At 41.5% G+C, this 27,929-nt stretch overlaps 2 protein-coding genes and 1 long non-coding RNA gene across 3 annotated transcripts in view; 2 read left to right on the top strand and 1 right to left on the bottom strand.

Annotated features, from left to right (window-relative positions):
- The window catches only part of LOC307218602 (vitellogenin-2-like), a 27,892-nt gene extending 8,535 nt beyond the window's left edge, over positions 1 to 19,357 (top strand). The window contains exons 10-29 of the mRNA XM_079981070.1: positions 705 to 922; positions 2,304 to 2,401; positions 3,912 to 4,033; positions 5,609 to 5,710; positions 7,352 to 7,471; positions 7,564 to 7,735; positions 8,347 to 8,440; positions 9,074 to 9,259; positions 9,849 to 9,981; positions 10,380 to 10,608; positions 11,475 to 11,683; positions 12,293 to 12,505; positions 13,303 to 13,445; positions 13,720 to 13,858; positions 15,603 to 15,738; positions 16,008 to 16,194; positions 16,801 to 16,898; positions 17,458 to 17,552; positions 17,647 to 17,806; positions 18,821 to 19,357. Coding sequence (XP_079837196.1) covers positions 705 to 922; positions 2,304 to 2,401; positions 3,912 to 4,033; positions 5,609 to 5,710; positions 7,352 to 7,471; positions 7,564 to 7,735; positions 8,347 to 8,440; positions 9,074 to 9,259; positions 9,849 to 9,981; positions 10,380 to 10,608; positions 11,475 to 11,683; positions 12,293 to 12,505; positions 13,303 to 13,445; positions 13,720 to 13,858; positions 15,603 to 15,738; positions 16,008 to 16,194; positions 16,801 to 16,898; positions 17,458 to 17,552; positions 17,647 to 17,806; positions 18,821 to 18,861 — 2,895 coding nt within the window. The 3' untranslated portion in view covers positions 18,862 to 19,357. The remainder of the gene's footprint in view (positions 1 to 704; positions 923 to 2,303; positions 2,402 to 3,911; positions 4,034 to 5,608; positions 5,711 to 7,351; positions 7,472 to 7,563; positions 7,736 to 8,346; positions 8,441 to 9,073; positions 9,260 to 9,848; positions 9,982 to 10,379; positions 10,609 to 11,474; positions 11,684 to 12,292; positions 12,506 to 13,302; positions 13,446 to 13,719; positions 13,859 to 15,602; positions 15,739 to 16,007; positions 16,195 to 16,800; positions 16,899 to 17,457; positions 17,553 to 17,646; positions 17,807 to 18,820) is intronic.
- On the bottom strand, positions 18,500 to 20,700 carry LOC307218924. The gene is made up of 2 exons (XR_013840144.1): positions 20,567 to 20,700; positions 18,500 to 18,922 (listed from the first exon to the last, which is right to left on the bottom strand). It is a non-coding gene; the product is annotated as an uncharacterized lncRNA (long non-coding RNA).
- On the top strand, positions 20,515 to 27,929 carry LOC307218787 (di-N-acetylchitobiase-like). Its single transcript, XM_079981650.1, has 7 exons — positions 20,515 to 20,723; positions 23,071 to 23,209; positions 24,805 to 25,013; positions 25,713 to 25,884; positions 26,117 to 26,214; positions 26,699 to 26,860; positions 27,551 to 27,929. The coding sequence occupies exons 1-7, from the start codon at positions 20,580 to 20,582 to the stop codon at positions 27,737 to 27,739; spliced, it is 1,113 nt and encodes a 370-aa protein (XP_079837776.1). The 5' UTR covers positions 20,515 to 20,579; the 3' UTR covers positions 27,740 to 27,929.

The following is a 27,929-nucleotide window of genomic DNA, read 5'->3' as shown; positions in this document are numbered from 1 at the left end:
TGCAAAAAGGCATTTAACTGCTTGTGTCACAGACGAACTTTTAATCTCTGAATTGCATCCGAAGTGTCAAATCATGGGCTGGTACTACAGTACCAATTTATACAAAACACCGCAGCTCAGATGTAGGAGGGTCCTATAATTGACTATTATATATATATGCAGTGTTTTTTTCTAAAAAAAAATGTTTAGGGGTACTCTCATTTTGACTCAAGAAAAGCACTATTTTATAGTTCAAATCAGGAAAAATAAATACAGTAAATGGACAAAAGTACAAAAATTCACAAAATGTTTAGGGGTATGCGTCCCCCTGCATCCCACCAGTAAAAAACCTCACTGTATATATGTGTGTATATTCTCCAAAGTTTGCAAAGCAGTTCTCCAGCCAAATCATGTGTACAAAAATGATTATTCTGGGGATAAAGTATGCATAAAAATGCATAAATTCATGGAAATCACATGCAAAAATGCATTCATTTAGGGAAAATTGCTCTGCAAAATTTGTATATTAGGCAAAATGCCACACAAACATGCATATTAGGAGAAATTTGCACTAAAATGCTGGTGGATTTTCACAACATGTGGAAATTGTGGAGATTGGGAAAACGTGAAATTGACAAATTCACCCATTTCTAGTCATAAGGCCGCTTCCTTTACTGGTACATAAATTATCGTTTAACTTGTGGCATTGTCCTTTTTCTCTCCAGGTGCGGGAAATTCTCTTTCAGATCTTTGCAAACAACTCTCTTCCTTCTAAAGTCCGGATGGTGTCCTGTGTTGTTTTCTTTGAAACCAAACCTGCTGTCCCTCTAGTGACAGCTTTGGCCAATGTCGTGCAAAGGGAGAGAAACCTGCAGGTTGCCAGCTTTGCCTATTCGCACATGAAGGTGTTGGCCATGGGCAAGATTCCACAGCTCTATGACCTGTAAGTAGAAGGAGAACTGCAAACAAGGGAGCCTAGTAAACCAGCACAGCATCAAGGGTTACTGGAGCTCCATTGGCCTGGTTGCAAAAGCCCTGTGCAAGCAATTGGTTCACACCTCTGGCTGTTTGGAAGGGAAGGGTCTTTCAAAAAGAGAGAGAGAAATAGGGTCGGAGAGAGACGATTGGTGGTCATTCACTTTTTTTTTTACTCTGGTCCCACCACCAGCATGCAGCCCCCCAAATGTTACACCCCAAGGGAAAGCGGCCTTCAACAGAAATAAGGTTCTACATCCTTAACCGACACAGTCAGCCCACCCTATGTGGTTGGATCCTGAATTGATTTCCCACCTGCACAGCATCCACTCATCAAAAAGCAGGCCAGGGAGTCGCACCGGACGCATAGCCAAGAAAGGCAACTTCTCAAAGTCTGGTGAGCAGTTGCCCGGCTTTGGGAAGGAGGCATGAGGGCTCAGACAGGGCCCTAGAGCCCTCCTTCCTCCTTCCCAAAGATGGGCAAGCACTTACAGGCCTTTGGGAAAGAAGTGAGAGTGCTCTAGGACCCTGCCAGAACCTCACATGTCCTTCCCAAAGCCTGGCTTAGGCCAGCGCCACAAGGTCTGGGGGGAGGGCGTCATGTGGCCTTGCACAGGGCAGCATGTGGCCAAGGTCGACCCCTGAGCAGGCCCCATGTGACTAGGAGAACCTTTAAACTCCACTTGGGTCTTTAAAAACAAACAAAAAACAACGTGCAGGGTTTTGATTCCCCTCTTCATAATAAGTAAACATCTTCCTGAAAGTTGCTAAGTCTATTAAAGGTAAAGGTAAAGGGACCCCTGAATATTAGGTCCAGTCGTGACCGACTCTGGGGTTACGGCGCTCATCTCACTTTATTGGCCCAGGGAGCCAGCGTACAGCTTCCAAGGTCATGTGGCCAGCATGACTAAGCTGCTTCTGGCGAATCAGAGCAGCGCACGGAAACGCTGTTTACCTTCCCGCCAGAGCAGTACCTATTTATCTACTTGCACATTGGCGTGCTTTCAAACTGCTAGGTTGGCAGGAGCAGAGACCGAGCAACGGGAGCTTACCCCGTCGCGGGGATTCGAACTGCTGACCTTCTGATCAACAAGTCCTAGGCTCTGTGGTTTTTAACCCACAGCACCACCCGCATCCCACGAGGAGCTAAGTCTATTGCAGTGCCTTAAATACAGTGATTTTTTCAGAGGGGTACGCATACCCCTAGACATTTTGTGAATCTAAGTTTGGCCTCATTGAAGGGCAGTATTTCAATATGAGAAGGAAAATGAGAGTACCCCTAAACATTTTTTAAGAAAAAAAGCACTGCTTAAATAGGATTATGATATTGTTCCACTGCTGTCCCTTAGGTCTGCAGCTTGCAGAGTTGCCATCATGCTGCTCTCTCCCAGACTAGAGAACTTGAGCATTCGCTACAGCAGCGTCATCCACATCGATGGCTTCTACCGTAAGTAACTGGTTCGGCTGCATGATTTCTTTTTTTCTTTTTAAACTGGATTACTTGTCCTGCAAGATGTTGCTGCTGTACGAAGCTCCATCTTTATATTTCAAAAGATTGTGGCTGCATCATCCCATGCTGTGGTTTGGTAATATATTAAAAGAGGAACTTATGATGAAGGGAGACTCATGTTCCAAGTTCCCATGTCAATGTCGTGGACTTTAGATGGTGAAGTGGTGAGGGATCTTTTGACTTCATACCAGCACTCGTTCCTCAAACAGGTTTCCTCCCCATCGTCAAATCCAGCACAAACTCCTTATCTTTACCTACAAAACCCTTCTGTAACCCACATCACTGGGGGACCCGGCTGCGTCATGGTCCCTAGCCGACCTATCTGGTCAACCGGGGGGCATGGCTTACGCTATTTAAACTACTGCGTGGCCAGGGGGCTCTTCCTTCTTGCCTCCTCCTGTGTTGGATTGCCCTCCCTCCCGCCCTAGTTTCATGCGTTTGCCTTTGGCTTCGCTATGGACCACAGTTGGTCACCTGTTTAGGGGGCCAGGCAGGAATTTTCCCACTTGGCAAATTGGCACCAGCCATGTGGTTTTCGCCTGCCTCGTAGCAATCGTCACAACTTTGTAAGGTTTGGTGGTTAGGCACTGGTAAAACCTTGTTTATGGGAGGGGAAGTAGTGGCCTTCAGCTGCCCCTCCTCTTGAAGGGTATTCCGTTAAAGGGATCCAGGAATGTGGATCCTGTCCAAAGCCCAGGTATGGGCTAGGGCCATGCCACGATCTCATCGGTGACCCTGGGGGAGCTCGCACTTGATGTACAGCAACAGGGCTCCTCCTACTGGTGGTTAACCCTTATGAGACTATCTGCATGGTGGGCAGGAGTCAGATATAGTTAGTTCAGTTCCAATGCCTAAGCCAGTACTGCTCACATCTGTAACCAATAAACTTGTGGCCTTAATTATCCCATTAACCCAACATATTGGTGTCCGTGGGTTTTATTTTCCAAGAGTTGGGGGAGGGCCCAGGGCCTTGTCATGCAATATATCTCCCCGTACCAGGGGCACCATCTATGTGGGGCCATGGGGGCCATTTTCAAGAAGGGAGCTAAGCCCCCACAAAATTCTGCAGCTATCCTCAAAAGGGACGAGTATGCTTGGGATGGGGCAGGGCAAAACGTCTTCACATCTAAAGCCCTAAACAACTTGGGATCAGGATGTCTAAGGGATCACTTGGCTCCCTATATCCCTGCCTGGGAACTGCACTCTTTGGATGAGGCACTGCTGAGAGCACCATACGTACTGGGAGAGACCCCTGCCTGCAACCCTGGAGAGCTGCTGCCAATCAGTGTAGACACTACTAAGCTAAATGGACCAAAGGCTGTCTCGCTATGATTCCACTTGCTGTGTAATTTGCGAGTATATCGAATCACATCTAATTGTCTGTGTGGAACAAATCCTACAACGAGCAGCAAACAGTTTTTATTTATTTTGTAAATTCCTATCATAGGAAATTACAGAGCTGGTGCAATTGGAAGAGTCTACCTAATGAATAGTCCAAAGACTCTGTTTCCATCAGTCCTTGCAAAGATGAGAGGCTACTACGCTACTTCAGCAATGGATATTGCAGAGGTAAGTACATATCAATGAAAATGTTATATAATTCCTTCTTCTAAAGCTACGATTTTAGAGGAAAATGTTAGCTTTTTCATTAGATCCAACATTATTATTATTATTTGAAGGCATGAAGCTTAAAATTAAGGGCTCAGTTTTGTCAATGGTGCTGGGAATTGGAGCTCTCCAAGGGATTTTCCAACCACACTCAGCACCCTTAACAAACTACAGTTCCCAGGATAGGGGGAGGGAGCCATGACTGCCAAAGTGGTGTAAGAGTACTTTAAATGTATTGTACAGATGTAATGGTAGTCCAGCTACATCAGGAGCGATCTAAGCTATAATGCTCAGGGCCAAATATGATTTGTTTCCATTGCATGCTAATATTCCTCCTGTCCCTAGCAACCTGCCATGTTGCTTGCCAGGGGCAAGAATGGTAGTTTATCATAAACAAAGGAACACTGCCCAGAAAAATACTGTGTGTGAAGTAGGGAGGGAAAGATTTATCAATTCCAGTTCTCTCAGTATCTGAATTTTTTAAATCTTATATTCAGTTTTCCACATTTAGCAGCAATTTGCAGATTATCGTTTTTTAAAAAAACCTTATGGAAATTCACCAGCATTTTAGTGTGAATTTCTCCTAACAAACAGCTTTTTGTATGTAGTGTACACATTTTTGGAACAATTTCCCCAAATACAATGCATTTTTTTGTTATGTTCACTGATATCTCAATTTTTATCCATACTTTCCACTAACATATGCATTTCTGTAAGCATTGTTAGGTTGGAAAGGTAAAGGTAAAGGTACCCGTGCCCGTACGGGCCAGTCGTGTCCGACTCTAGGGTTGTGCGCCCATCTCACTTAAGAGGCCAGGGGCCAGCGCTGTCCGGAAACACTTCTGGGTCACGTGGCCAGCGTGACTAAGCTGCAGCTGGCAAGCCAGCGCAGTACACGGAAACACCATTTACCTTCCCGCTATAAAGCGGTACCTATTTATCTACTTGCACTTAAGGGTGCTTTCGAACTGCTAGGTGGGCAGGAGCTGGGACCGAACGACGGGAGCTCACCCCACTGCGGGGATTCAAACCGCCGACCATGCGATCGGCAAGCCCTAGGCTCTGAGGTTTTACCCACAGCACCACCCGCGTCCCTTCTTAGGTTGGAAAACTGCACCTCAAAATTCAGATCTGAATGAATTTCCAAACATAGCTGTGTTTCGGTTCTCATTTGTTTTGAAAAGTGCAAATTTGATAGATTCAGCTTTAAATATGAACTGAATTGAATTTTTCCTCCATCCCTCGTTTGAAGGTTCCAGCACCACTGGTTTCTTCCTATCTGGACTTCCTCTTATTCCAAATAATCATTTCAGTTTGTGTTTCGATGCTTCATTGTAGGGAAGGTATTGAAAAGAAGTTACCTGAGATGAAATCGTACTGTCAATGGAATTCCTCCAATATCTTCTCTGCTCTGTTTAGTTTCCTCCAGGCCTTTTCTTTACAAAGATTAACTAAACAACCTTTCCTCATTTTCTTTTCTTCAGAGATTCTGCACTTCATATTTTTGCGCATATAAAGCTTATTTGTTTTACATAGGTTCGTTTCGACCTGGAAGGCCTCGCTGATATCTTCAAAACACAAGATATTCCATTTGCTGAATCTTCAATGTACAAAAAAATTAGGGCGCTTGGGAAACTGGTATGTGTGTGCCTTTTTGTTGTTGTTAGTTTGAATCGCAGTAGATTTTTAATTGGAAATGTGGCCTGCCACTTCGTTTGCTTTTTTAGCCTAACTTCATTCCTGCTGAAGGTGGTTACTACTGCCCCAATGGATCAGGCCAATGGTCCATCCATTCCAGCATCCTGTTGTCACACTTGTCATCCAGATGCCAGTGGGAAACCCATAAACTGGACCTGAGCACAACAGCACCCTGTCTACTTGCAATTCCCTGGCAACTGGTATCCAGAGCCGTACTGCCTTTGACAGTGGCCATAGAACATAGCCATTGTGGCTAGTAGCCGCTGCATTTTGCATGCATGAATATACATGTTTCTGGATGTTGCCGCAAACCACTCTTCCTCCGACCACACCTGATAAGTAGCTGAAAGGACAACAATCCCCCATCTAGCCTGAACCCTCCTAAGAGAAGTCAAAAGCTTATTCCCAGAGCCAAACACTGCATACCATGTGTATCTTGGCTTGATCTCCACTACCCCATGTTCTCACCATTTGTTGCCAAAATGTCCCATTTATCAACCTTTTCAGTTGTTTGTTTCAAGAAGTTTCAGAGAACATTTGTAGCAAATAATAGGTGTTTAGCTAGCATAGGAACATAAAAAGAGCACTGCTGGCTCAGCCCAAAGTTCCACCAAGTCCTGCATTCTGTTATCACAGTGGCCAACCAAATGCCTATGGCAAACTTGTGAGCAGGACCTGAGTACAAAAGCATGCTCCTCACAGCATTTTCTCCAGCAAATGGTATATATAGAGGCATACTGCCTCAGCCAGTGAAGACAGAACATAGTCATCGTGACTAGTAACCATGGATAACTTTTTCCTCTGTGAATTTGTCTAATCCTCTTGTAAAGCCGCTTTTGGGAGTGAATCCCACCATTTAACTATACCCCCTGTGAAGAGTACAATTCAAGTCTCCCATTTTAGAGGAGTTGCAAACAACACATTTTCAGACTTTCCCATGGTGGGTTTACAGTACGTCTTAACAATGAGAGTCAGTTAATCAGTCAATCAGTCAATCAGTGACAACCATGTGCATGCACACACAATCTGTAGATCTCCTCCTATATAAATAAAATGCAAGGGTGTCGTCACGCTGTGATTCGTGCGACCATCTATTGGAGACTACGCCAATTTTGGTGTGATAGCAGATAGGGAAATGAGCGAGCAGCATGGGTGGCAGGTGGCTAGGCAAGCTGTTTAATGGAGGGGGACAGGTGCTTCACAGAGTGGTTTGGTTCAGTCACCCCAAAGTTGGAGATGTCTATAAATACATTGTTGCATCCAGGCACGCAGAAGGCATTATAGGTCAATGATAAATTCCTGCCAGGCAAAATAAATAAAGGAGAGCATGGAGCAGGGGCAGTGAGGGGTATGGCTCAAAGAAGGGTAATGACCTGGAGAGAGTCCCAAAGATCAGATATAGAGATGCCCAGGGGCCCGTAGGCTTGCAGTTGTCCACCCCTTGTCCAAAGAAAACCAAATGAGTATGTTTCAATTAGCAACTATATAATTTCTGCAATAATTAAAGGTAAATTGACACTATGTGAAACCCAACATGACTATAAGCAACCTCAAAAAAACCAATCATTTCTCTCTTGCCAGCTAAAGGGATGGAAGGAACTCTCTTCAGAAAAGCCTCAGTTGTTCAGCTCTCTGAAATTATTTAGTCATGATATTGCCTTTGTTCTGGTTGACAAAGAATTCATTGAAAAGGCTGTGAAGGTACGTCAACTTTTGTCAGTCTGGAAGGGTGTAGAAATACTCTCCATCTCTAATTGCTGATTAAACACAGTTGCATCTTTAATTTTGCTTAGCTTGTGACCCAACCAGCAGAGATGCTGACTGCTCTGTTCCAAAATGGCATAACAGGCAGATGGACCCAGCCCATACTGGCAGGAGAACTTCGACACATTGTACCTACCTGTGTAGGCCTCCCACTGGAACTTGGCTTATATGGCGCCAGCGTGGCAGATGTTTCAGCAAAAGGTGAGCACTGGTACAGCCCCATACCCCCTTAGCTTTGTTAGTGATCACTGGGGATGGTGGAGAGATTCAGTTCAGCTTGCACAAAGCTATCTAATTTTCACTCTCAGAAACAGTATGTGAAGCGAAAAGCAGCTATCCTTCAAAAAATTGCACTTCTCCTGATTTTGCGGTGTAGTTCCCCATCCAGAAAATGTGTACACAGATGTGCATATTAGAGGAAAGTGTGCCTAAAAATGCACATATTCATGAAAATAACATGCAAAATGCTATGTTAGCAAAATATGTATATGGGAAATTGCTTGCAGAAATGCACATCCTGGGAAAATATGCACTAAAATGCCAACAACTTTTTGTGATTACACACACACACACACACACACACACACACTCATACTCATGCAAACTGATGCAGAAACATAGTGAGCTGCTGGAAAATTAGAAACTTCAGAGAAACCAATATTGACAGATTCACCCATCCCTAGAACTTAGTGAATTGCTTATACATTTGTGAAAATGAAAATATGCTAGCTGTTAACAGCAAATCCATGTATTGAGTTCCTTTTTCGCTTCATGCTTTTGACATTTAATCACTCTTTTTTTACTTCCTACAGTCAATGGGAAGATATTTCCTTCTTTGACTAATGACTCTGGACCAGAACAGTTGCTTAAAGCCAGCCTGCTTCTTAGTGCTGACATTAACTCAAGGTAGGCATGATTGCTGATATGAAATTAGGATTGCTTAATTTTCTGATGAATGGCGAAATTAGGAAGGAATTGTTTACATAGTCCAAACTGGGGTTTGGTGGTGCCCAACTGACTAGCATTGGCCTTCTGTCTTCTGTTCCAAAGATGGGAGACATGAGTCACACTATTGCAAGTTTCTCAAGTGGGGCCACCTGGCACCTGGGAATGTCAGATTGCAGGTGTAGCGGACAGCACTATACCTATATCAAAGAAGAATATTGCTTTGTGCTTCCATTACCTCAATCTGTGAGAAATTACAGAGGCAGTGCTTAACCAGGTTTGGCTTCCATTCAAAGGAAAGGTGACAAAAGCCTTTAAAAAAATTCTTTAATATCTGAGTTTATTTGTAACTATACAAGTCCACTCCACCAAGAAAGAAAGTCCCCTGCCACTAAAATTCATAATCTGCATGATCTAACAAAAATATTGACACGGCTCCTATGTTTGAATCACTAATAGTCCCTTGTGGTTATATTTACTGACAGATTCTCATTCTGTATGTTTCATATTGAATGAGATTCTAAATGTGTGTACTGTGAGTGCGAGGGAATAGTTTACATTATTATCTAAGTTGGTATTTCCATCTTTTTTCAGCGTATCAACGCATCTGGTAGGAGTGATGGCAATCAACACACCACATGTCCAATCTGGTCTTGAATTCCACGCTAAATTCCATGCAAGCATGCCGGTTAAATGTGATGCCAAGATAGACATGAAAGAGGAAATATTTAAGTTTGAAATGACCCCAGTCCAGCAGCAGACAGAATTATTGGCTGTGAGGTACAGTAGCTATAACTTAATTGTGGCAAATAGCAGTGAATTGTGCTGTTGCAAAAATTATAAATATATGTTGGTTTCTTAATGCAGTAATACTTCTGGAAGTATACAGGGTTGCTTTTTCTTTTTAATTCGTCATGTTCTCAGTGGTTTCTAAGCATCTATTTACCTTTACAGGCAATTTCTGTTACCGGTATTTGGTGGCCCTGATCTTGCAGTCCTTACCAAGGCAATAAAGTAGATGAGAATTTTGCCTAAGTAAGGACTTCAGGGTCAGCCTCAATAGACACTAAAGTGGCTACTACAGATCAAAATGCAATTCTCACTACAGTGGAATTCCAAGAGCAACAAAGGATGTGCGACACAACGATATCTGGAGTGTGCTTTGGAAAGGTTGGCCAACTCTCTCCACCCGCAGATTCCTGAATCACACGCCTCATTTGTGTCTCAGTTGTTCTCAGTATCACCTCTGTCATTCATTCAAGTCATGACAAACATGAGAATGACTGGACTGAAAATTACAGCGACCTTATATTATGTATATTTGGTTTATTCCACTTACATATTGAGTGTTTTATACCTGTGTTTTCAGGACTAAATTTTATGCTGTGTCAAGGAATGCGGATGAACCAAATTCACCTTTGATGACCCCGGTTCCGCCAGACCTGATTGGATTTGATGTTCTAGAACAATGCTTTGGATCATCAAAAGTTAGGACCAAAAGGGTAATGGATAGTACATTGTAAATATACACACAGCAGATGATCCAGGTCCTGCTGCTGATTCCAGTTTATTTATAAATTTCCAAACTTATCCAATATGCTCAATTAAAGAATCAAAATATTTGTTTATCCACTGAAATATTGTGAAGTAAATATATACCGTTTCAGTAATTCACAATTGTAGCCTATCTATATAATACAACTTCACAAAACCTATTACTTTGTGGAAACGCGTTGGGGCACCCAGTTTACCTATCTACGCTTTAACTATCTATCTGAGCTTTAACTAATCTGGTGAGGTAAATCCAGTTTCATATAAGGGGGGGGGGAATAGCCTCAGAATTTATTTACTACTTTTTTCCTGTCCAATATTTTATCAGTTGTTGCTCTTTTTAACGCAGCAAAGAAGTGTCTTTGATATTGCATCACGGGCATTCATTTATGGCTTGAAAGAAGAGTTTCACCACAGTCAAAGAAACGCAATGTGTTCACCCAGCTCATATATCAAACTATCTAGCTTAGGATATCAAACATGTTTCACCATGAAAGAGTGCAGCACTGCGTTCTTCAAAGATGCATACCTACACAAGTGTTTTGGGCAATGCGAAGTCAAACTAGCTGTGAAACCAGGTACAGTTTCTATTAGAAATTTATCATTACTAATCAAACTTGAATACACACACTAATTTTGTGGTTCTCAACCCTTATACTGAATTGTAAACAATTCCTATACAATAATACTTTGCCTTTCTTAGGGGTCTCCCTCCATACTCTGCATAAGCCCCATCCCATCACCCCATGGCAGTCAATTCTTTGCAAAAAGGAGAGCATCAAACATTTGATTAGAAAAATACTTTCATAAATGCAGTTTCTCCTTATCATTGAAGAATAAAGTGCTGAGGAATTATCTGTCATCTTAAAAGTGACCAAGAAGCCCCACTAAAAGGGGGAAATCTCACCAGCTTTGATCTGTTTGGGCAGTGTGCACCCTATGAATCAATGGGAAATATTTCCAGGCAAATGTGTTTAGGTCTGGAGAAAGGTTTCATTGCATTTTCCATGCGGTAGGTCAATAGGTTCATTAACAGTAATCTACACCCACAATGCTCACTAGTGTCAACTTTGAAGAGCCCTTGGGCAAGATGCTCTCCATTGGTCCTTCCCTCCACAAATGGACCCATCTCCATCACTGCTATCCATTTGCTTGCCCTCCTTCTCTGGGCCCAGTGCACAGTTATTCAGAAGAAGGGGAGAATCTCTTGACTCTGGTCATTCTTTGCATGTCTGGAGGGAGGAACAAGCAGCAGCTGCATGTTAGGAGGAGAAGTAAGGCCTGGAAGCTCTGGAGGGCAGCAGTCATCCCCACCCCCTGGCACCCTGCACAGTTGTGGGCCAGTAATGTCAACGCTTGACACCCTACCTGATGCTCCCCACAACTGATGGTTGTCTACCTTTCAATAGTTATTGTTCTAACTCATGCACGGGTTTTTCGACAGAAGCGGCTAGAACCAAAATACAGCTAGAGGTTCAAGCAGACTCTAAATCGCATTCAAACACAATCCACCTGAGGCACACCGATGAAGATGAAGATAATGTAGATAATGAATCCTCTTCTTATGAAGACCAAAAGACTAAGAGAAAGAAGTGGAAGACTAAAGGGAAGAAAGAGGATGCTAAAACCAAGAAGAGTAAAGGAACCAAACTGGTTTGTATGGCTTGAAATGAAAATGAAACCAAGGTGTGTGGAGGAGAGAGGGAATGAATGGAAAAGAGGTGGGTGGGTGAGACTCTCAGAGGGAAAGCACCCAGGCTTACGACTAAGTGCTGGGCCACTCATACATATTCATAACTTGCATGTGAAAATGGGCTATCACAATGAATGGGGAAACTTTTTCAGCACCTACCCTGTAGTCTGCTCAGTTGTAGTTAGGCTATATAGTTCATATATATGGGAGTTAAAATCGCTGCATTATTAAATACACTTACTAGTTAGTGTACTAAAGCTTTCATAGATTATGAACCTATTTCAAAATGTTTTTGGCTTATTAACTAATATCCAGCCTACTACTTAATACTGCTTTGTTTTTTCAGCCCTTGTGCTGATAAAATTAGGACCTTTTAAATGATATAACCTCATTAAATATCTGATCTCGCACAATAGAATTTCATTGGAAATGTTTTGCAAAACAGCATATTATACCAGGAAGATGTATTTAAATTCCAGTGTGCTGTTCAGTTTTGCTCGAACAGTGTGAAAATGTTTGTGGTAATGTTTCTGAAGTAAGTCCCCGCCCCCATTTACTTCTGACTTTAGCCCAAATTCTTGAGACACAATAAATCATCGGTGCTGGTTGCTGATCTCCGTGCTATCCAGAATGAGAAGAAGGTCACCATATTTCACCTTGAGCTCCACGATGAGTTACACACTTCCAGGCCTACAGTACAAGTCTTTGTGTCAGACTTGAAAGAATCCAAAAGACCCAAGCTCTGTGCTGGTATTTCCATTCTTGATCCTCAGAAGGCTGAGGTAAGAAACAACTCTATAACCAAAAATACTGTATTTTCCCAACCAAGTCATTCAGCAACAATTACAATATTTATCAGTAGTAGTGGGGCAGAGCTGCAGAACCACCTTACTCCTGGCACCAGTGTATCTGCTGCTTATGTGGACAGGGCTGAGGAGAGGTGGTGGCAAAGTCAGGGCCACGGGGTGTAGTAGTAGTAGTAGTAGTAGTAATAATTATTAATAATTTATCATTTATACCCCACCCATCTGGCTGGGTTTTCCCAGCCACTCTGGGTGGCTCCCAGCAGAATAATAATGATGATGATAATAATAATAATAATAATAATAATAATAATAATAATAATAAAGCTATAAAGATCAAACATTAAGAACTTCCCTAAACAGGGCTGCCACAGGTGTAAAGGAGTCAAAGCAAGAAAGAAGTTTATTTCAGTTGTGGCCTGCTTCTTAACAGATTTTCTTGGGTTGCCATTTTGCTGGTTGCTTTTATTTCAGGCAGTTGTTTGGAAGTTCTGCCTGAAAAGATTCATTGCAAATGGTGGCAGAAATGCCATCTCAGTTGTGACCTTGGGCTGCAATGGACGGAAAGTGCTACTTGACTTTCAGAGGCCACTATGGTATTTGGTTAACATGCTTTTTTTCGTTTTAAAGACTGTAACCTAGAACTGCATTTCCCAGTAACGGTTAAGGAAACAGAAGAGTGCAGTGATATGAAAAATCAGTGTAGTAACTGCAGCGATGTAGCTACTTTGATTTTTATATCAGAGGCATAAAATTCACTACCTATTTCTTCTCAGGGTTATCTAAAATGGGGCTGGGATTGTCGAGACTACAATATTGCAACGAAGGTTGAATATGGATGGTTTGCTGGTTATCCAGCTATGCAAATCAAGGTGGACTGGCTCAGAGTTCCTCCAAGTCTAGAAGCTGCTGCAAGTGGGTGAGAATTAAGTAATTCCGAACTTCAAATATATGTTTAGATTTACAGTATATGTGGAAATCGAGCTGAGCTATATCTGCAGAGAACTACCAGCAAGGAATGCCATTATGTGAGTGTTTCTTGCCCCAGCAAAATGAGTTGGATTAAAACATTAGTACTCTTCCTCTTCTCCTTCCAGTGAAGATGCACAAGGTTGTTTCTAGTCTGAAACGGACAGAATTTTAAGGCATTCTACCAAATGTGGATTTAATCCTTTCACTCCTTTTCCCTTTAGGCTATCCACATTTGTTCCTGATATGGCCTGTAGGCTTGGATTGTCCCAAAGAGAACAGAAGAATCCTTCACAGCAGACTTCTGTAGTCGTGGCTCTCACATCTCCGAGAAGCTGTGCTCTTGTTCTGAAGCTACATAATGTAAATTATTTGCTTTGGGGTTTCCACATTCCTTAATAATCTTAGCGCAGTAATCCAAAGTGTACGTGTGGGGATGGGGCGGGGGGGGCGGGGAGAGAAGATCTGTCATGGAATTGCTACGGCATCCGGAACCCTGTGAGCTCACAATGGCCAGGGCAGGAGGTGAGGGGTGGCTCTTGTATCGTTCCTGGCAAGTCTTTGCCGTTCTGAATCCTACCACCCTAAAACAATTGTTTAAATAGTCATTTATATCGCTCCAATTAATAAATGACAGAGTGGCAAATAAAACCAAGCTTCCCACAGAGGGAGTCATGGAATCATGCTACTCTCAAGATAAATTCCTCCACAAATCTGCAGATGGAAAGAAGGCTGTGTGTGCCAACCGCTCATATTGTACCATAGGAAAGAAAGAACATTTGCGATAAGACTGTGCAAATGAAGCAAATGTGTTTATTTTCCGTTAATCTGTTCCATTTTCCAAAGAGCGTGTAAGGCTTTGTCAAGAACTAAGCAAATGAAAAGAGGAAAGCAAATACAGAAGAAGGCTAAAATCCTGTACTTGCTTACTTGGGAGAAATTCCCCTTGAACCTAATAAGACATACCTCTGAGTCAGCATACCTAGGACTGGGCTATATGCTTGGCACTAGGGCTGACCCAAAACCAAGTAGGAGGTGACTTTCATTAGCCAGTGTCTCAATGGTAGAGCATCTGCTTTGCATTCAGAAGGCTCCAATTTCAATCTCTGGCACCTTCAGGCAGGGTGAAAGGTATCATCTTTCACCAACGAAATGTCATTTTTGTTCAGCCCTAGTTCTCTAGCAGTGCCTTTAAGATATATATATAGGATGCAGGAATTTAACAGGTGAAACATTCCCCATTGCTGCACCTGGTCTTAGTGCCTGGTGTTCTTGGGCAGCTGCTGGGGAACCAACACACTGAAACAACTCACCATGGACATCTGCCTTGGAGCCCTTAAAAAACAAAACCCATTTCCAGCTGGGCACTTTAGCCACTACCAGGCAGCTGGGTCTAGCTGCTATTTAAATTTCTCACCATGCCCGGGAGTGTTGTGGCATTCTGGGAAATTTAAATGGTGGCTGGATCCAACTACCTTGCACTGCTCAGAGTGCTGCTGCCAACCCCTGTCACTAGATAGAGCCACCATGAAGCACCAGCAGAGGAGAGGACCTTTCAGAGAGCAGTTAGCCCAGAGGTCTCTCAAACCTGGAACAGACACTGCCCATTAACTGAGTGCAATTGTAAGAGCGGTGGACTCGTAATCTGGTGTACTGAGTTCACGTCTCTGCTCCTCCACATGCAGCTGCTGGGTGACCTTGGGCTAGTCACACTTCTTTGAGTCTCTCAGCCCCACTCACCTCACAGAGTGTTTGTTGTGGGGGAGGAAGGGAAAGGAGAATGTTAGCCGCTTTGAGACTCCTTAAAGGGAGTGAAAGGCGGGGTATCAAATCCAAACTACTCTTCTTTTTCTTCTTCTTCTTCTTCTTCTTCTTCTTCTTCTTCAGTATGACTTTCTAACCATTTCTACCACCTGTGTTGCTTCCCCTTGCAATAGAAATATTATGCAGGGCCTTCCTTTCAGCCAGAAATCAGCAGAACTGAGTTCTGGCACTTCTCAAGTGGGCGCCATCGCCATTATAAGACAACAAGGGAGACGTTGATGGTGGGTTCCGGCACCTCTTTTTCTAGAAAAATAGCACTGATATTATCTTACCTTTTTATTAGGTCACACTTTATGACACAAACATCTGGCTACCACTTCCACTCCCTGTAGCCCAACATGCAGAAGATTTAGCAAAGCAGCCCCACGCCTGGAGTTTCATCTCTAATCTGCCATCCTCATTTGTGGAAAATCTGAAAGGTTAGTAGGTTAGCCAGCGTCGTTTTTCTCTCCTGGTTCCAGCAAAAGTTGGTTTACACCAGGGCTACAAACCACAAATCCTGGAAGCATCTTATCAGGTGGTTGAGAGATCTCAGTTGGTCCTCAGCACACCTTCCAAACTCCATGCCAGTTACTGAATCACTTTCTGGGTTGAAAACTCAATAATAAAATATGCCAGAAGAATATCTCTTATCAGAATATTATTTCTAACCATTTGAAGATGCTTACTGATAGCGTTTGCTTTTTAGGTCGTTGTTCAGTATCACAAGACACTATCACAACTTTCAACAATGTTAGCTTTCGCTATATAATGCCTGCAAACTGCTACCATGTCTTGGTCCATGACTGTAGCCCGGAACTGAAATTCCTGGTGAGGGTAATGAAAGCAGAACAGTCAACTGATCTGATAATGGCCCGTATCGACTTTGCCAATCTGTAAGTAAAGCATTATAAGTTAGGGTTGCCATATTTCAGAAAGTGAAAATCTGGACAAAAAAATTGTTGACCTGTTTATTTATTTATTTTAGGGGGGAAGGTTGTTTAGCTTTTTTTTTTTTGCGCAAAACCACCAGAAAACAAATAAGTTTTTCGTCTACTTATAAGAAAATAGGCAAGAAGACCCACTTACAACATGGGTTGCCTTACGTCCAGGTTTCCCTGGACATTTAGAATGGACATAACAAATTCCGCCCGGACACCAATTTAGGGATAAAAATCCTGGCGATGTTCAGGATTTTCCAGGCGTATGGCTGCCCTACAAAAGTCAACCTGATCAAAATATGAGAAGCCAAATAGTTAATGAATATTGGTAATATGACTAGTGGAAAGACTAGTTATACTGGTAATCACACTAGATTGATACACTTTCCCCAACAAATATTTGAATTTGTCATACAAAATATTCTTAACCACCAGTGATTGATAACAAGGTAGAATGTTCATTGGTCCAATATGAACAAGTTGTCAAACAAGGTATGCACTTGGTATGTATGACATAAATGTATCATTGCCTTAATTAAACCAGATTTTTTCTGTTTAAAGGGAGGTTGACATGTATTCTTCAAATGGACTTGAAAAGCTGAGGATTAACGGTACTGAAATTCCACCAGAGAATCTCCCATTCACTTTCAATTCCAAAGGTAGCATACCTTTTCTGACTTCTCCTGAATTGTCTGACTCACTTGAACTATCTATAGCAAATTGTAAAGGGACTTATGTATGCCAGTGGTTAGCAACTGAAAGGATGACCTTAGGGCCATGTACTAGGGCTTACCACTACCACAGCTAAAATGTCACATGCCCACACAATCCGGCACAAATTTTTCATCTGTCCTTCCCATTGGCAACTTGGAAGAGAGCAGATGGTTTCTCTCAAGGAGCCGGACTGGGCCCCTACTTTGGCAGGTGTTGATCTCCAATATCTATATATCTGATTTTTCCTTTGGGACCAGTTGATCGTGGAATTAGGCCTAAACATTATTCAAATATTTTATTTATTCCAGGAACCTTTTATATTGCAAACACAGTATAGAGTAATTCTTACTTGCTGGGCAGCTTTCACATAAGCAGCAGCAAGATTTCAGCTCCACATATCTGATGCTTTAATTGAAACAGAGAGAAATCAGTAATGGTGACAATTTGCACTGAGATGTTACACCAGAGTTTTTAGGGGGAAGTAATTCTGTTTTCTGGTTACAGGTGATATCCTTATCACTCGTGAGAAGAATGGCTTATCACTAAAAGCTCCAGAAGTTGGCATTGAAAATCTCTTCTATGATGGACGCACGCTTATGGTATACTTTTATTTGCTATCCTACCAATGTCTTGGATTTTTACAAACACATATGCAGCCAGAAGTGCATTGACTTTTACCACGTTCCTATGCAGATTCAAGTACCTTTATCAATGATTGGGAAAACCTGTGGAATGTGTGGAAGATACGATGCTGAATATGAACAGGAATATAAGATGCCCAGTGGATATGAAGCCAAAAATGCTGTGAGCTTTGCTCAGTCTTGGATTCTTCCGTCAGAATCCTGTACCAAAGGTTAGGCAATTATCTATTAATATGTGAATATCTGGGCACTGATGCACATATTTTCTTCTTCACAACCTTTTAACAGAATACAGTTCTGGGGCGGGGAAAACACCAAAAAGGGAACCCGAAATTTCCATGACTGTGACTAATTTCCAAATCATGGTTCCATCCACCCCTCACTAATCACCAATGCCAACATGTGCTTTTAACGATATATAGTAGCAGCAGAAAAATATGAACAACCTCTGTTCAACCTCTGGGAAGTATGTGTCTTCTGAAACACAATTGTATACTTCACACATTATGGCTTTCTCTCATGCATTGCATTGATGTAGTCAGGTAGTTGGGCTTCCCATTGCAGAACATTGGTTGAGTCTCACTCTCTAGTATAGCTCATAATCCCTGCTCAATTTAAGCAGACACCTTTCCCTATTCTGTCTTCATGTCAGGCTGTAACACATTTTGCACAAACAAAACAGAATAACCCACCTACACAGGCAAGTTATCAATTTGCCATGTTTTCATAATTTATGTTGTAATGCGAGATTTCCAGCTGCAGTTTGGAAGCTTTAGCAAAAATCAGGTTTCTTCAAGAACCATTTTTTTCTTCCCAGTTAAATGAATATATATATATATATATATATATATGGGTTTGAAAGCTGAAATAAATAAGTAAATAAAAACCACCCTCTCACACTAAAGCATATTAAAACAGAGAGCTATGTATTACAATACAGAATGCAATCCACTGGGGTTAATCAAGTGAAGTCTCACTGAAGTTACTTTGCTCTTGAAATCCTGCGCAGAAATTTATCGTTCATTACTTTGGCTGCAAGCTATGTCCATTGTACTCCAGTTTGTTGTCGATCCAGTGATAAATCTTTGAGAGAAATCTTTATCAGTGTTCTGCTCAATAAGTAGACTTCTAAATGCATAGTCTTTTTAAACAGTCACATGGTGAAATTGAATTAACAGGAAAAGTTTCAAATAGCAAAACTGTATCACATCCCATTTTTGTTCCAGAATCTGCTACCATTCCACGGGGAAGAGCAAATAGGTATTGACCCGAAGCTCAAGGATATCAAAATTGTAACTGAGATTCAGGCAGCATGTTCCTGTGAATATCTGCAACGCACAGCTTGGTGTTATTTGGCAGAAGATTAGAGCTTCAAATGGTTTCCATTCCAAGGCCAATATATTTAATGGACAGAGCAATGGAATTATTTCAAACAGGAAAAGTAGCCTCACTTTCTCCTTTGAAGAACAATGCATTTCTACCATAATACTATCAGTAATTTTCAATAGTAATTTTTAAAAAATCTATTTGTGTTAAATCATTTAATAAAACATCATGATTCCAAGAGCACAGCTGCACTTGTTCTGTGTTTTTCGAAATACCATGTTGCATCGAGTCCAGATTCCATGACACACATTCACAAAACACACCCTCAGTATTGGCTCGTGCAACCAATACCAGAAATAAGCAGCCAGGCGTTACTGCAGAGCAATTTCAGAATTGGGAGCAAGGTGACTTGGCTTTTAGGCATCCAAATGATGCTTTTTTAAAAAAACCCAAAGCCCTGGGATCTCTATGACAGTGGTTCCCAAAGTGGGTGGTACACCCCCTGGGGGCTGGTGGGATTACCCAGAGGGCTGCTGGAGGTGTAAATAGCGACCAAACTTTGAAAAGCTGCTATCACTGGATCATGCTCAGCAATTTCGATTATTCAAACTGAACAGTTTAAATCGAATTCTCAATAAACGTAGGCAGTCGTTACTGCCTCAAATTTTATGGTGCTGCTATCTTCCTTAGCGGGTTGTACAACCTGCCATTCCAAATAACAGTTTTTATAGGGTTGGTGGGTACCAGGGATGAGTCTATGTTTGACTTTTATTATGTTTTTATATGGGTTGGAAGCCACCCCCATTGGCTGGGGAAACCCAGAGGGTGGCAACATGAGAACGGACCTTCTCTACAGTGGCTCCCTGTCTGTGGAATGCTCTCCCCAGGGAAGTTCGCCTGGCGCCTTCATTGTGCACCTTTGGGTGCCACGCAAAAATGTTCCTTTTTAACCAGGCCATTGGTTGATCCGATTTACATCCTATGTCCTTTTAAAATGTGTTTTTTCTCTGTGGAGGGGGGGGCTATTGGGTTGTTGTTTTTATTTCTATTAGGTATCTTTGTGGCTTTATATCTTGATTTTATTCTGTGAACCGCCCTGAGACCCCCGGGGTATAGAGCGGTATATAAATTCAATCCATCAATAAATTGTGGTTTTATTTTTTTGTTCTGTGAACCGCCCTGAGACCTCTTGGTGTAGGTGCGGTATATAAATGCAATAAATAATAATTATTTTTATTTTTATGGAGCCAAGGAGTTGTGGCGCGACCACCCCCCTCAAAGTTTGGGAAAGTTTACACAGTGAATACAGAGCGCAGAGGATCAAGTCCTGCTGTCTTTAAAGTGTCCAAATTAGGCAGCTCCTGAGGGATTTATTATTTTATTATTTGTATTATTATCCCACTTGAGTTTTGTCTCTGAACTGTTAAGGCAACTGGCACAGCCAATCCCTGAGGGTGAAACATGGCGGGTGACGCTAAGGGGCGCTCATTTCCCCTCAGCGTCTCCCCCTCCATTTCTGGGCGGAGCCATCCCACCTTCCCCCACGCCAGCCCTCAGCCAGGCATTATATATTCTCGAAGAGGCAGAGGCGAAAAGGAGCAGCCGCCGCGGACGCGCACGCACTCACGCACGCCCCGCTTAAGCACCTGATACGAAGACATGGAGGGGTTGCTAAGCGGCGCCGGCGCGCGCCTCCCGGTCGCGCTCCTCCTCCTCATCTCTCACCTGCGGCTGAGCTCCGGCGCGTGTCCGTGCGAGGACCCCACGCTCTGCAACCCCATTTCCGGAGCCAGGGACTTCGAGGTGCGCAGGCGCAAAACAACCTCTTAGGCGTCGGGGAGGGGGAGAGGAGAGGAGAGGAGAGGAGGGCGCGGTTGCCTGGTGAGAGCACGTGACGCTCCTCTCAGCCAATCCTCGACGGTGTTGGTGAGGGTTGGGAGAGAGATCGGGAGGTGGTGGTAACTTGGAAGGTTGTTCCTGTCAGGGGTGGTGAGGAAGCCTCTCCAGACGTTGCTGAACTACAAACTCCCGTCCCAACCCCAGCAAGCGTAGCCAACGGCTAGGGAGTACGGGAGGTGGTTGTTCAGCAACACCTGGACCAGGGTTTCCCGAACTTGGGTCCCCAGCTGGCTTTGGACTACAGTTCCCATCATCCCTTGCCAATGGTCCTGCTAGCTAGGGTTGATGGGAGTTGTAGTCCAAAAAAAAAACAGATAGAGATGCAACTTCGAGACACACTGATCTGGAAGGCTGAAGCTTCCATACATATCCTGCAATGCTTGCTAAGTCCGCCATGCCCTCTCCATAGGCAGAGATTCAGCAACTGCAAGTTTTCTGCACCACAGGGAAAGCTTCACCTGTTGGATTTCTGCTTTTCATGCAGTGCTAAAGGAACTGGTGTCCTCTCAAGGAAGGCACAAAACCTGAATATTCTTTAGGGGCTTATATGTAACTCTGGGCCTCCCCTTGTTGAAAACTGATTGGCACTGCCCTTTGTGGCCAAAACACTAGGAGAATGAGTTAAAACAGGCAATGCAGTGGGAAAAGAGAAGCAAAGGAAACAAGTTTCCTGTTGTGGTTCTGACCATGTGAAAGTCAGTTTCTTTATGCAGGTAAGCAGGAGGCATTATCAGAGCTCAAGGACACATTCCACCTATGCTAAAGCAGCACTGGAAGGCATGAAGTAGGCTTAGCGACAAGAGAATATATATGCCTGGCCTGGGCAGAGGACTGAGGGCCAGATAGAAAGATTGAGGGTCACATTTAGCTCCTGGGCCTAAGGTTCCTTATCTCTGCTGTGCATAATATATAGCCATCATGGCTAGTGGCAATGGATAGTCTTATCCTTCATGAATTTGTCTCATCTCTTATTTTAAGGTGTCCAAGGTAGAATCTACACACATATTTTAAAAATGCTCTGAAAATGCTTTTTTAAAAAATGTTTTGAAAAATACATTGAATTTGGCATAGCTCACTGCCACCACCTAGTGTCACATCTGTATATTGCACTTTACAACACATTTGAAACATTTTATTTTCAGCTATATAAGCTGAGTCCCAAGTTGCAATGCATAGATTGCAATCCTGTGCATAATTAAACCTGTTTGGATCCATAGATTTCAAGGGGCTTAGGTGTATCTCCATTGAAATGTATACAGAACTGTTTTATTTATTTTTCATTTGAACATCCTCTGTTTTTACCACAACCCTGCTGAACTGTAATACAGTAGTCCCTTTTACTGAGAAAATTTGTCTGAGGCAGATATGTATCTGAGGAAATGAAACCAATGTGCCCTGCCCCTTCAGGCATGCTTCTAATTGTTAAAATGCTCAAATTAGATGGGAAGTGCATCTCACCTACTTATCTGAAAGTTAACTCCCAAATGTATTGTCTCTTGCTTCCCAGGGATAATTGGTTGAGCCCTGGAAAATCCTCACCAACTTATATTACAAGATGTTCTGTGGCTTGCTGCCTAGAAGTGGTTTAATTAACGATACCCATCTTTGTGCTTCATATTAGTCAGTAAACCTTGAATTTTAGCTAATCTCTTTAAAGATAATACTTATTTGAAAGGATAAATGTTTATCATGAGATCCCATAATTTAGCGAACTATCTTATTTGATCCATACAAAGATTAAGTCTCTTTAGAGCCAGCTTTTTTGACAATCTACTTCATGAATTAGGAACACTACTAGCATTTGGCTATGAGAGCCTATTGTGGGAGCTACACTGATGACCTATGAGGGCTTTCGTGTTTTTTTCTAGTCCTTATGTCTTTGTGTTGCACCTGCCTTTAGAGTTTTAAGGCACTGGTTGCAAACTATTTTATTTACCTGTACATTTAATGGTGTTCAGTAGGTTTATCTGAGTTGTGTCGCTGCTGTTGCCACTGGCTTTTAATTTTTGATTATCATGTAACTTAAGTGTTGGTGGACTTCAATACAGACGATTTTTGTGCTTATAGTGTTGTAAGCCACCTTGAGGATTTCTGTTGAACAATTGATAGAACTGTATCGAATAAGTAATAACCAATTGAACAAATAAACGATTTAAATGACACCAATAACAAGAGTTAGCACATCTGGCTGTTGTAGGGGGAGAGAGAGATTTTTACTATTTTTCTTTTTCTTTTTGCTATGCCTCTGCAGGTCTTTATATTTGATATTGGTGGGAAGGCCTGGAAATTTTATGACTGGTCACATATTACTACAGTGGCGATTTTCGGAAAATACGACCCTGAGCTTATGTGTTACGCCCATTCAAGAGGAGCCAGAGTTGTTTTAAAAGGTACGTTCTGCAGAGAACATTTTGGTGTATCGTCAGCATCTTGTATGCATTTTCTCATAAGTAATTTCCACTGAGTTACTCCTGTTAAGTGTGCACAGGAGCGCAACCTTAATAATTATATGAGAATATTGTGATTGTGTGAAAGTAAGCTTGCACTGTCAACTTGCACCACCAGTCTCAGGACACACTAGCGATCTCCATTATGTTAAGCTGCTTCAAGCACAAAGGGATGATGGACCGATCAGTTTGTCTTTGGGGAGCTCTCTTTTGAAATTTGCTGGCTTTAGATTCATGCATACTAAGAACTGTAAAGCATGCATGATTCTCCTCCCATTATCCCTAGTTCTAGACTCATTTACACAGAAGCTAAAGTTCCAATTGTTTCAGGAGAACTTCTATGTAAGCTCTGTTAAATGGTTGTGTAATTGATCATGAGACTTCATGTGATATCCTGTACTGTTGTCATACTGTGGACAGCCAAGGATAAAAGGGAATGTAACTGCTTGAGCACATGCTGCCAGGCCAGAACACAAATGTATCGCTCCAGAAAACCATGGTCTGGATGTAAAGTCTGGAAGCTATGGTCTTTCCATTTACATTGAACGTGCTTTTTAAAAAAAAACACACACCAAAAAACAGTGTTGCATTTATTTTGAGAAAGAAGCACACTTGTATATCTTCAAACTGATAGCGTATTCCCAGTCTAGATCAGGATCCCATATAGATCTCCTGCCAAGAAATCTCCTGTGGTTGCTATTTGTCGCCAGCACCAGAGGTGCTGTTTACTGCAAATAGCATCTTCAGAGGCACATGCCAGCCAGGAGATTAAGGACCCATACAACTGCTTTTCCTTCAAAATAAAAGTGGTAGCATTAAGCACACTTTTTTTAAAAAAAAAGTGTGCTGAAAGAAACATGTAGTTTATGTAACATGTAGCTTACTCCTTGGGCCCCATTACATAGTCTAAATTATTAGTGTAAGCTCTGGCACACATTGGGGTTAACTAGATCAAGTAATTGGGAACAAGAATCTGGATCACAAAAGGAGGAGGATACAACTCAGTTTTATTCAGCAGTAAATCAACAAACCAATGCAGTGGTGTCAGCAACAGTATAATAAGTTTAGCACAACAATAGACATGCATTCACAAAAGTTCAGCAATATATCTTGTGACTAGATTTAATTCTTAAGCAACTTCTGAAGCAGTTTCTAAATGCTTTTTAAATTTCTTGTTTTGCTTTCTCCTTTCCTTTATGAACATTGGTGTTCAGACCCTCTCTTCTTGCTAATATCCAAATCCCACTGCTAATCACATAATCCACTTCAGCAGGTGTTCATACAAACCCTGATCTGCTGATGAAGGCTTTTTGCCCCAGGATGTGTACAAAGAGCTCTGGGTGGATAGATTGGGATAGTTATGAAGTAAGGGATTAGGGCTTCAATCCTAAACATAGCCTATCACAAAGTAAGCCCCCTTGAGTTAAGTGGAATATACTGCTATATATTATGTGAGATTTAATATCATGGTAGTCTAAAATATTTCTTGTACCTTCTAGCAATTCAAGCCTGGGACTTAATCACATTTTCTTATTTAGGAGACATATCTGTGAAGTCAATTGTTGACCCTGCTGTCAGAGCAGCCTGGATAAAAGAAAAAGTGAATCTGGCCAAAAGACAGCATCTGGATGGAATCAATATAGACATTGAACAGGAGGTTGCAAAGTCTTCACCTGAATACTATGCGTTAACAGATTTGGTTAAAGAAACAACAGAATCTTTTCACAGAGAAATTCCAGGATCACAGGTAAAAAATAAAACAGAGATTACTCTTACACAAATATGAATTCAGTTCCACATCAGCCAAATTCCATTGATTCATCTCAGTGCATGACATTAAACACTCTTTTTTTTGACACCATTTACTGTTGTGAGCACAAATTTTGGTACCGGATATTGATAGCAGGCACAGCAACAAAAAAGTAGTAGCCCAGCAACAAAAAAAGCAGTAACAGGCCAGGAATAATAATAATAATAATAATAATAATAATAATAATAATAATAATTTTATTTATACCCCGCCCATCTGGCTGGGTTGCCCCAGCCACTCTAGACAGCTTCCAACACATATAAAAACATAATAAAACATCAAACATTAATGATAACAATCTGATCCAATGTAAAACGTCACAATAACTTTTAAATAAACAAATTTAGAATCTTATACCTTGTTGCCAAGTATACACAGATGATGCTGTGGTTGTGTCCCCAAACTTTCCAAGAAATTAACAGGAATGGATTGTATTCAGATGAGTTTTACTTAGAGTAGACCCTGTGAAATTAATAAACATGAGTCAGTTAGGGCCTTAATTTTAATAGGTTCACCCTGAGTAAAGCGAAGTTGAAGAACACACTATATGCAGTGTTGAAATGAATTGCAAATTGTGTATAATGTACTAAGAATATCCATTCAGAGATAGATGTGTGTTTTTATTTCCCCCCACAGGTGACTTTTGATGTAGCCTGGTCTCCAGATTGCATAGACAATCGATGTTACAACTACACCGGGATTGCAGAGTCTTGTGATTTCGTATTTGTTATGTCTTATGATGAACAGAGTCAGGTGTGGTCAGAATGCATAGCCAGAGCCAATGCTCCATATAACCACACCATAATGGGTAAGAACCAAATATATAATATTTCCAAAAACGTTGAAGCCATGGAAATTTGTTCCCACTCCCCCCCCCAGGGAAGAAAACAAGTAAAAAAAAAAATTGGGGGAGAGGGGGTTGAAAAATGGAGTTCTGAGGAAGGCGAGAGGATTTAAGAATTGTAACATTTGATATATGATTGTTCCAGTTGAATTTCAGATGGTTGGATATAATATTATTTTTTTTGTTATTTAATTAGAATATGAAAAATACATTCACATGGGCATTAATCCTAAGAAGATTGTGATGGGCGTTCCATGGTACGGCTATGATTATACCTGTCTAGGCTTAATTAAGGTAAGAGAAAGATAGCTGATTTATTATATTTATTATTTAAAACAACTTCTATTTATTATTTAAAATGCTTACAGAGATACATAATATATAACACTATAACTTTCATAATTCAGTAACATAAATAAATTATACGGATATATGTTTTCCTTAGAATCATTATTCAAAACGATAGCGATGCCAAATGTTCTTTATAAAAACCTGCTTATTTGCATGTTATTTTCTCTTCTAATACAAGTTCTGATAATGTTACAATGTCCCAAATATTTTCAAACCCATTTTGAGACTGGAGATGCAGTGCTCTTTGTCTAAGCTTTTGCAATACTTATTTTTTACAGTAAAGTAGACAATAAGGTAGTAGCTAACATCTAACTATGTTTTGTTCGCTGTTGTCTCTGAAGTTTAATTCAGGGGCATGGATTAAAGACTGTTCCCTTTTTTTTTTGAGATTTAACACATCTGTGTAACAGAAGTTGCTTTTCTTCAGGCCCATGTTTGTTCAATCGCAAAAGTTCCTTTCCGTGGGGCTCCATGCAGTGACGCAGCAGGACGTCAGCGCCCGTATAAAGTAATCATGGATCTGGTAAATAGTTCTATTTCTGGGATCCTGTGGGATGAGGAACAGGAAGCCCCATATTTAGAATACAAGGTGAGTTGTTAAAAGACTTGCTTTCTGAAATGTATTTGCCTCTAATGATGATTTCAGCTGCTGGGCAAACACTGTTGGAACGATGCAATCTTTCAGGGACCCTGATCCCAGACCATTTATGACTTTTTAAAATTGTGCCCAGAAGCAAACTTTGATCTAGTGAAGCACTTTAAGTATAGGGGTGAAAATGCTAATACCAACCAGCATCTCTCAACAACCTAGCTGCTGTATTCTGCACCAGCTGGTTTCTGAATTTTTCCCAAAAGCAGAAGCTAAAACATGTTGCATTAATCAAGCATGGATAATCCTGATGAAATGGGTACCTGCCATGTCTTGGCTGAAGGCTTCATATATGGGAAAAGTAGACTTGCAGAATTTGCAAATAATTATTGGAAACATAAACAGTAAGCAGACATATTATTAACCAGTACTCTGTGTAACATGTTGTCAATAACCAATCATTTTATATAGCGTTTAAAATTTGCAACGGGCTTCCTCTTGCTTTGCTTCATGGTAAAACTTTGAGGCAGGTGCCCATTAGAGAAGTTGTTTTGTCTGAGTATATGCAAAGGAGCATTTGGCAGAGACTTGAGTTCGGCTCTCTTGGATCCAAGTGCAAAAACCTCTCATCATCAAGCTTACTTTGCAGGAGGCATATTAACACATTCTCTTTGTTTCACTGTTTTGTAGGACAAACATGGCGTTTTTCATCAAGTGTGGTTTGACAATCCTAGGAGCATTTCTCTGAAGGCAGCCTATGTGAAAAAACTTGGCTTAAGGGGTATTGGCATGTGGAACGCGGATTGCCTTAACTACTCTGGTGGCTCCTTAGCACAAGAGCAAACAGCAGCAATGTGGGCAGCCTTGATACCAAAGTGACTTAAGGAGAGTGCTTAGTTTGCCTGTTAGCTGTCATTATTTTCAATTTTAATGCATTTTTACATACAGATATAATTAGTTTTAATTATCTGGTTTTTATTTTTTCAATTCTAATACATCATTATCAATAAAATTAAATACCTGCTTTATATTTTGTTCAGCATTAATAAAAAACATTTTAAGTACCGTA

The sequence above is a fragment of the Podarcis cretensis genome (assembly GCF_951804945.1).
Source record: "Podarcis cretensis genome assembly, chromosome: 6".
Classification (NCBI taxonomy): domain Eukaryota; kingdom Metazoa; phylum Chordata; class Lepidosauria; order Squamata; family Lacertidae; genus Podarcis; species Podarcis cretensis.
This window is presented reverse-complemented; position numbering and strand designations above follow the sequence as displayed.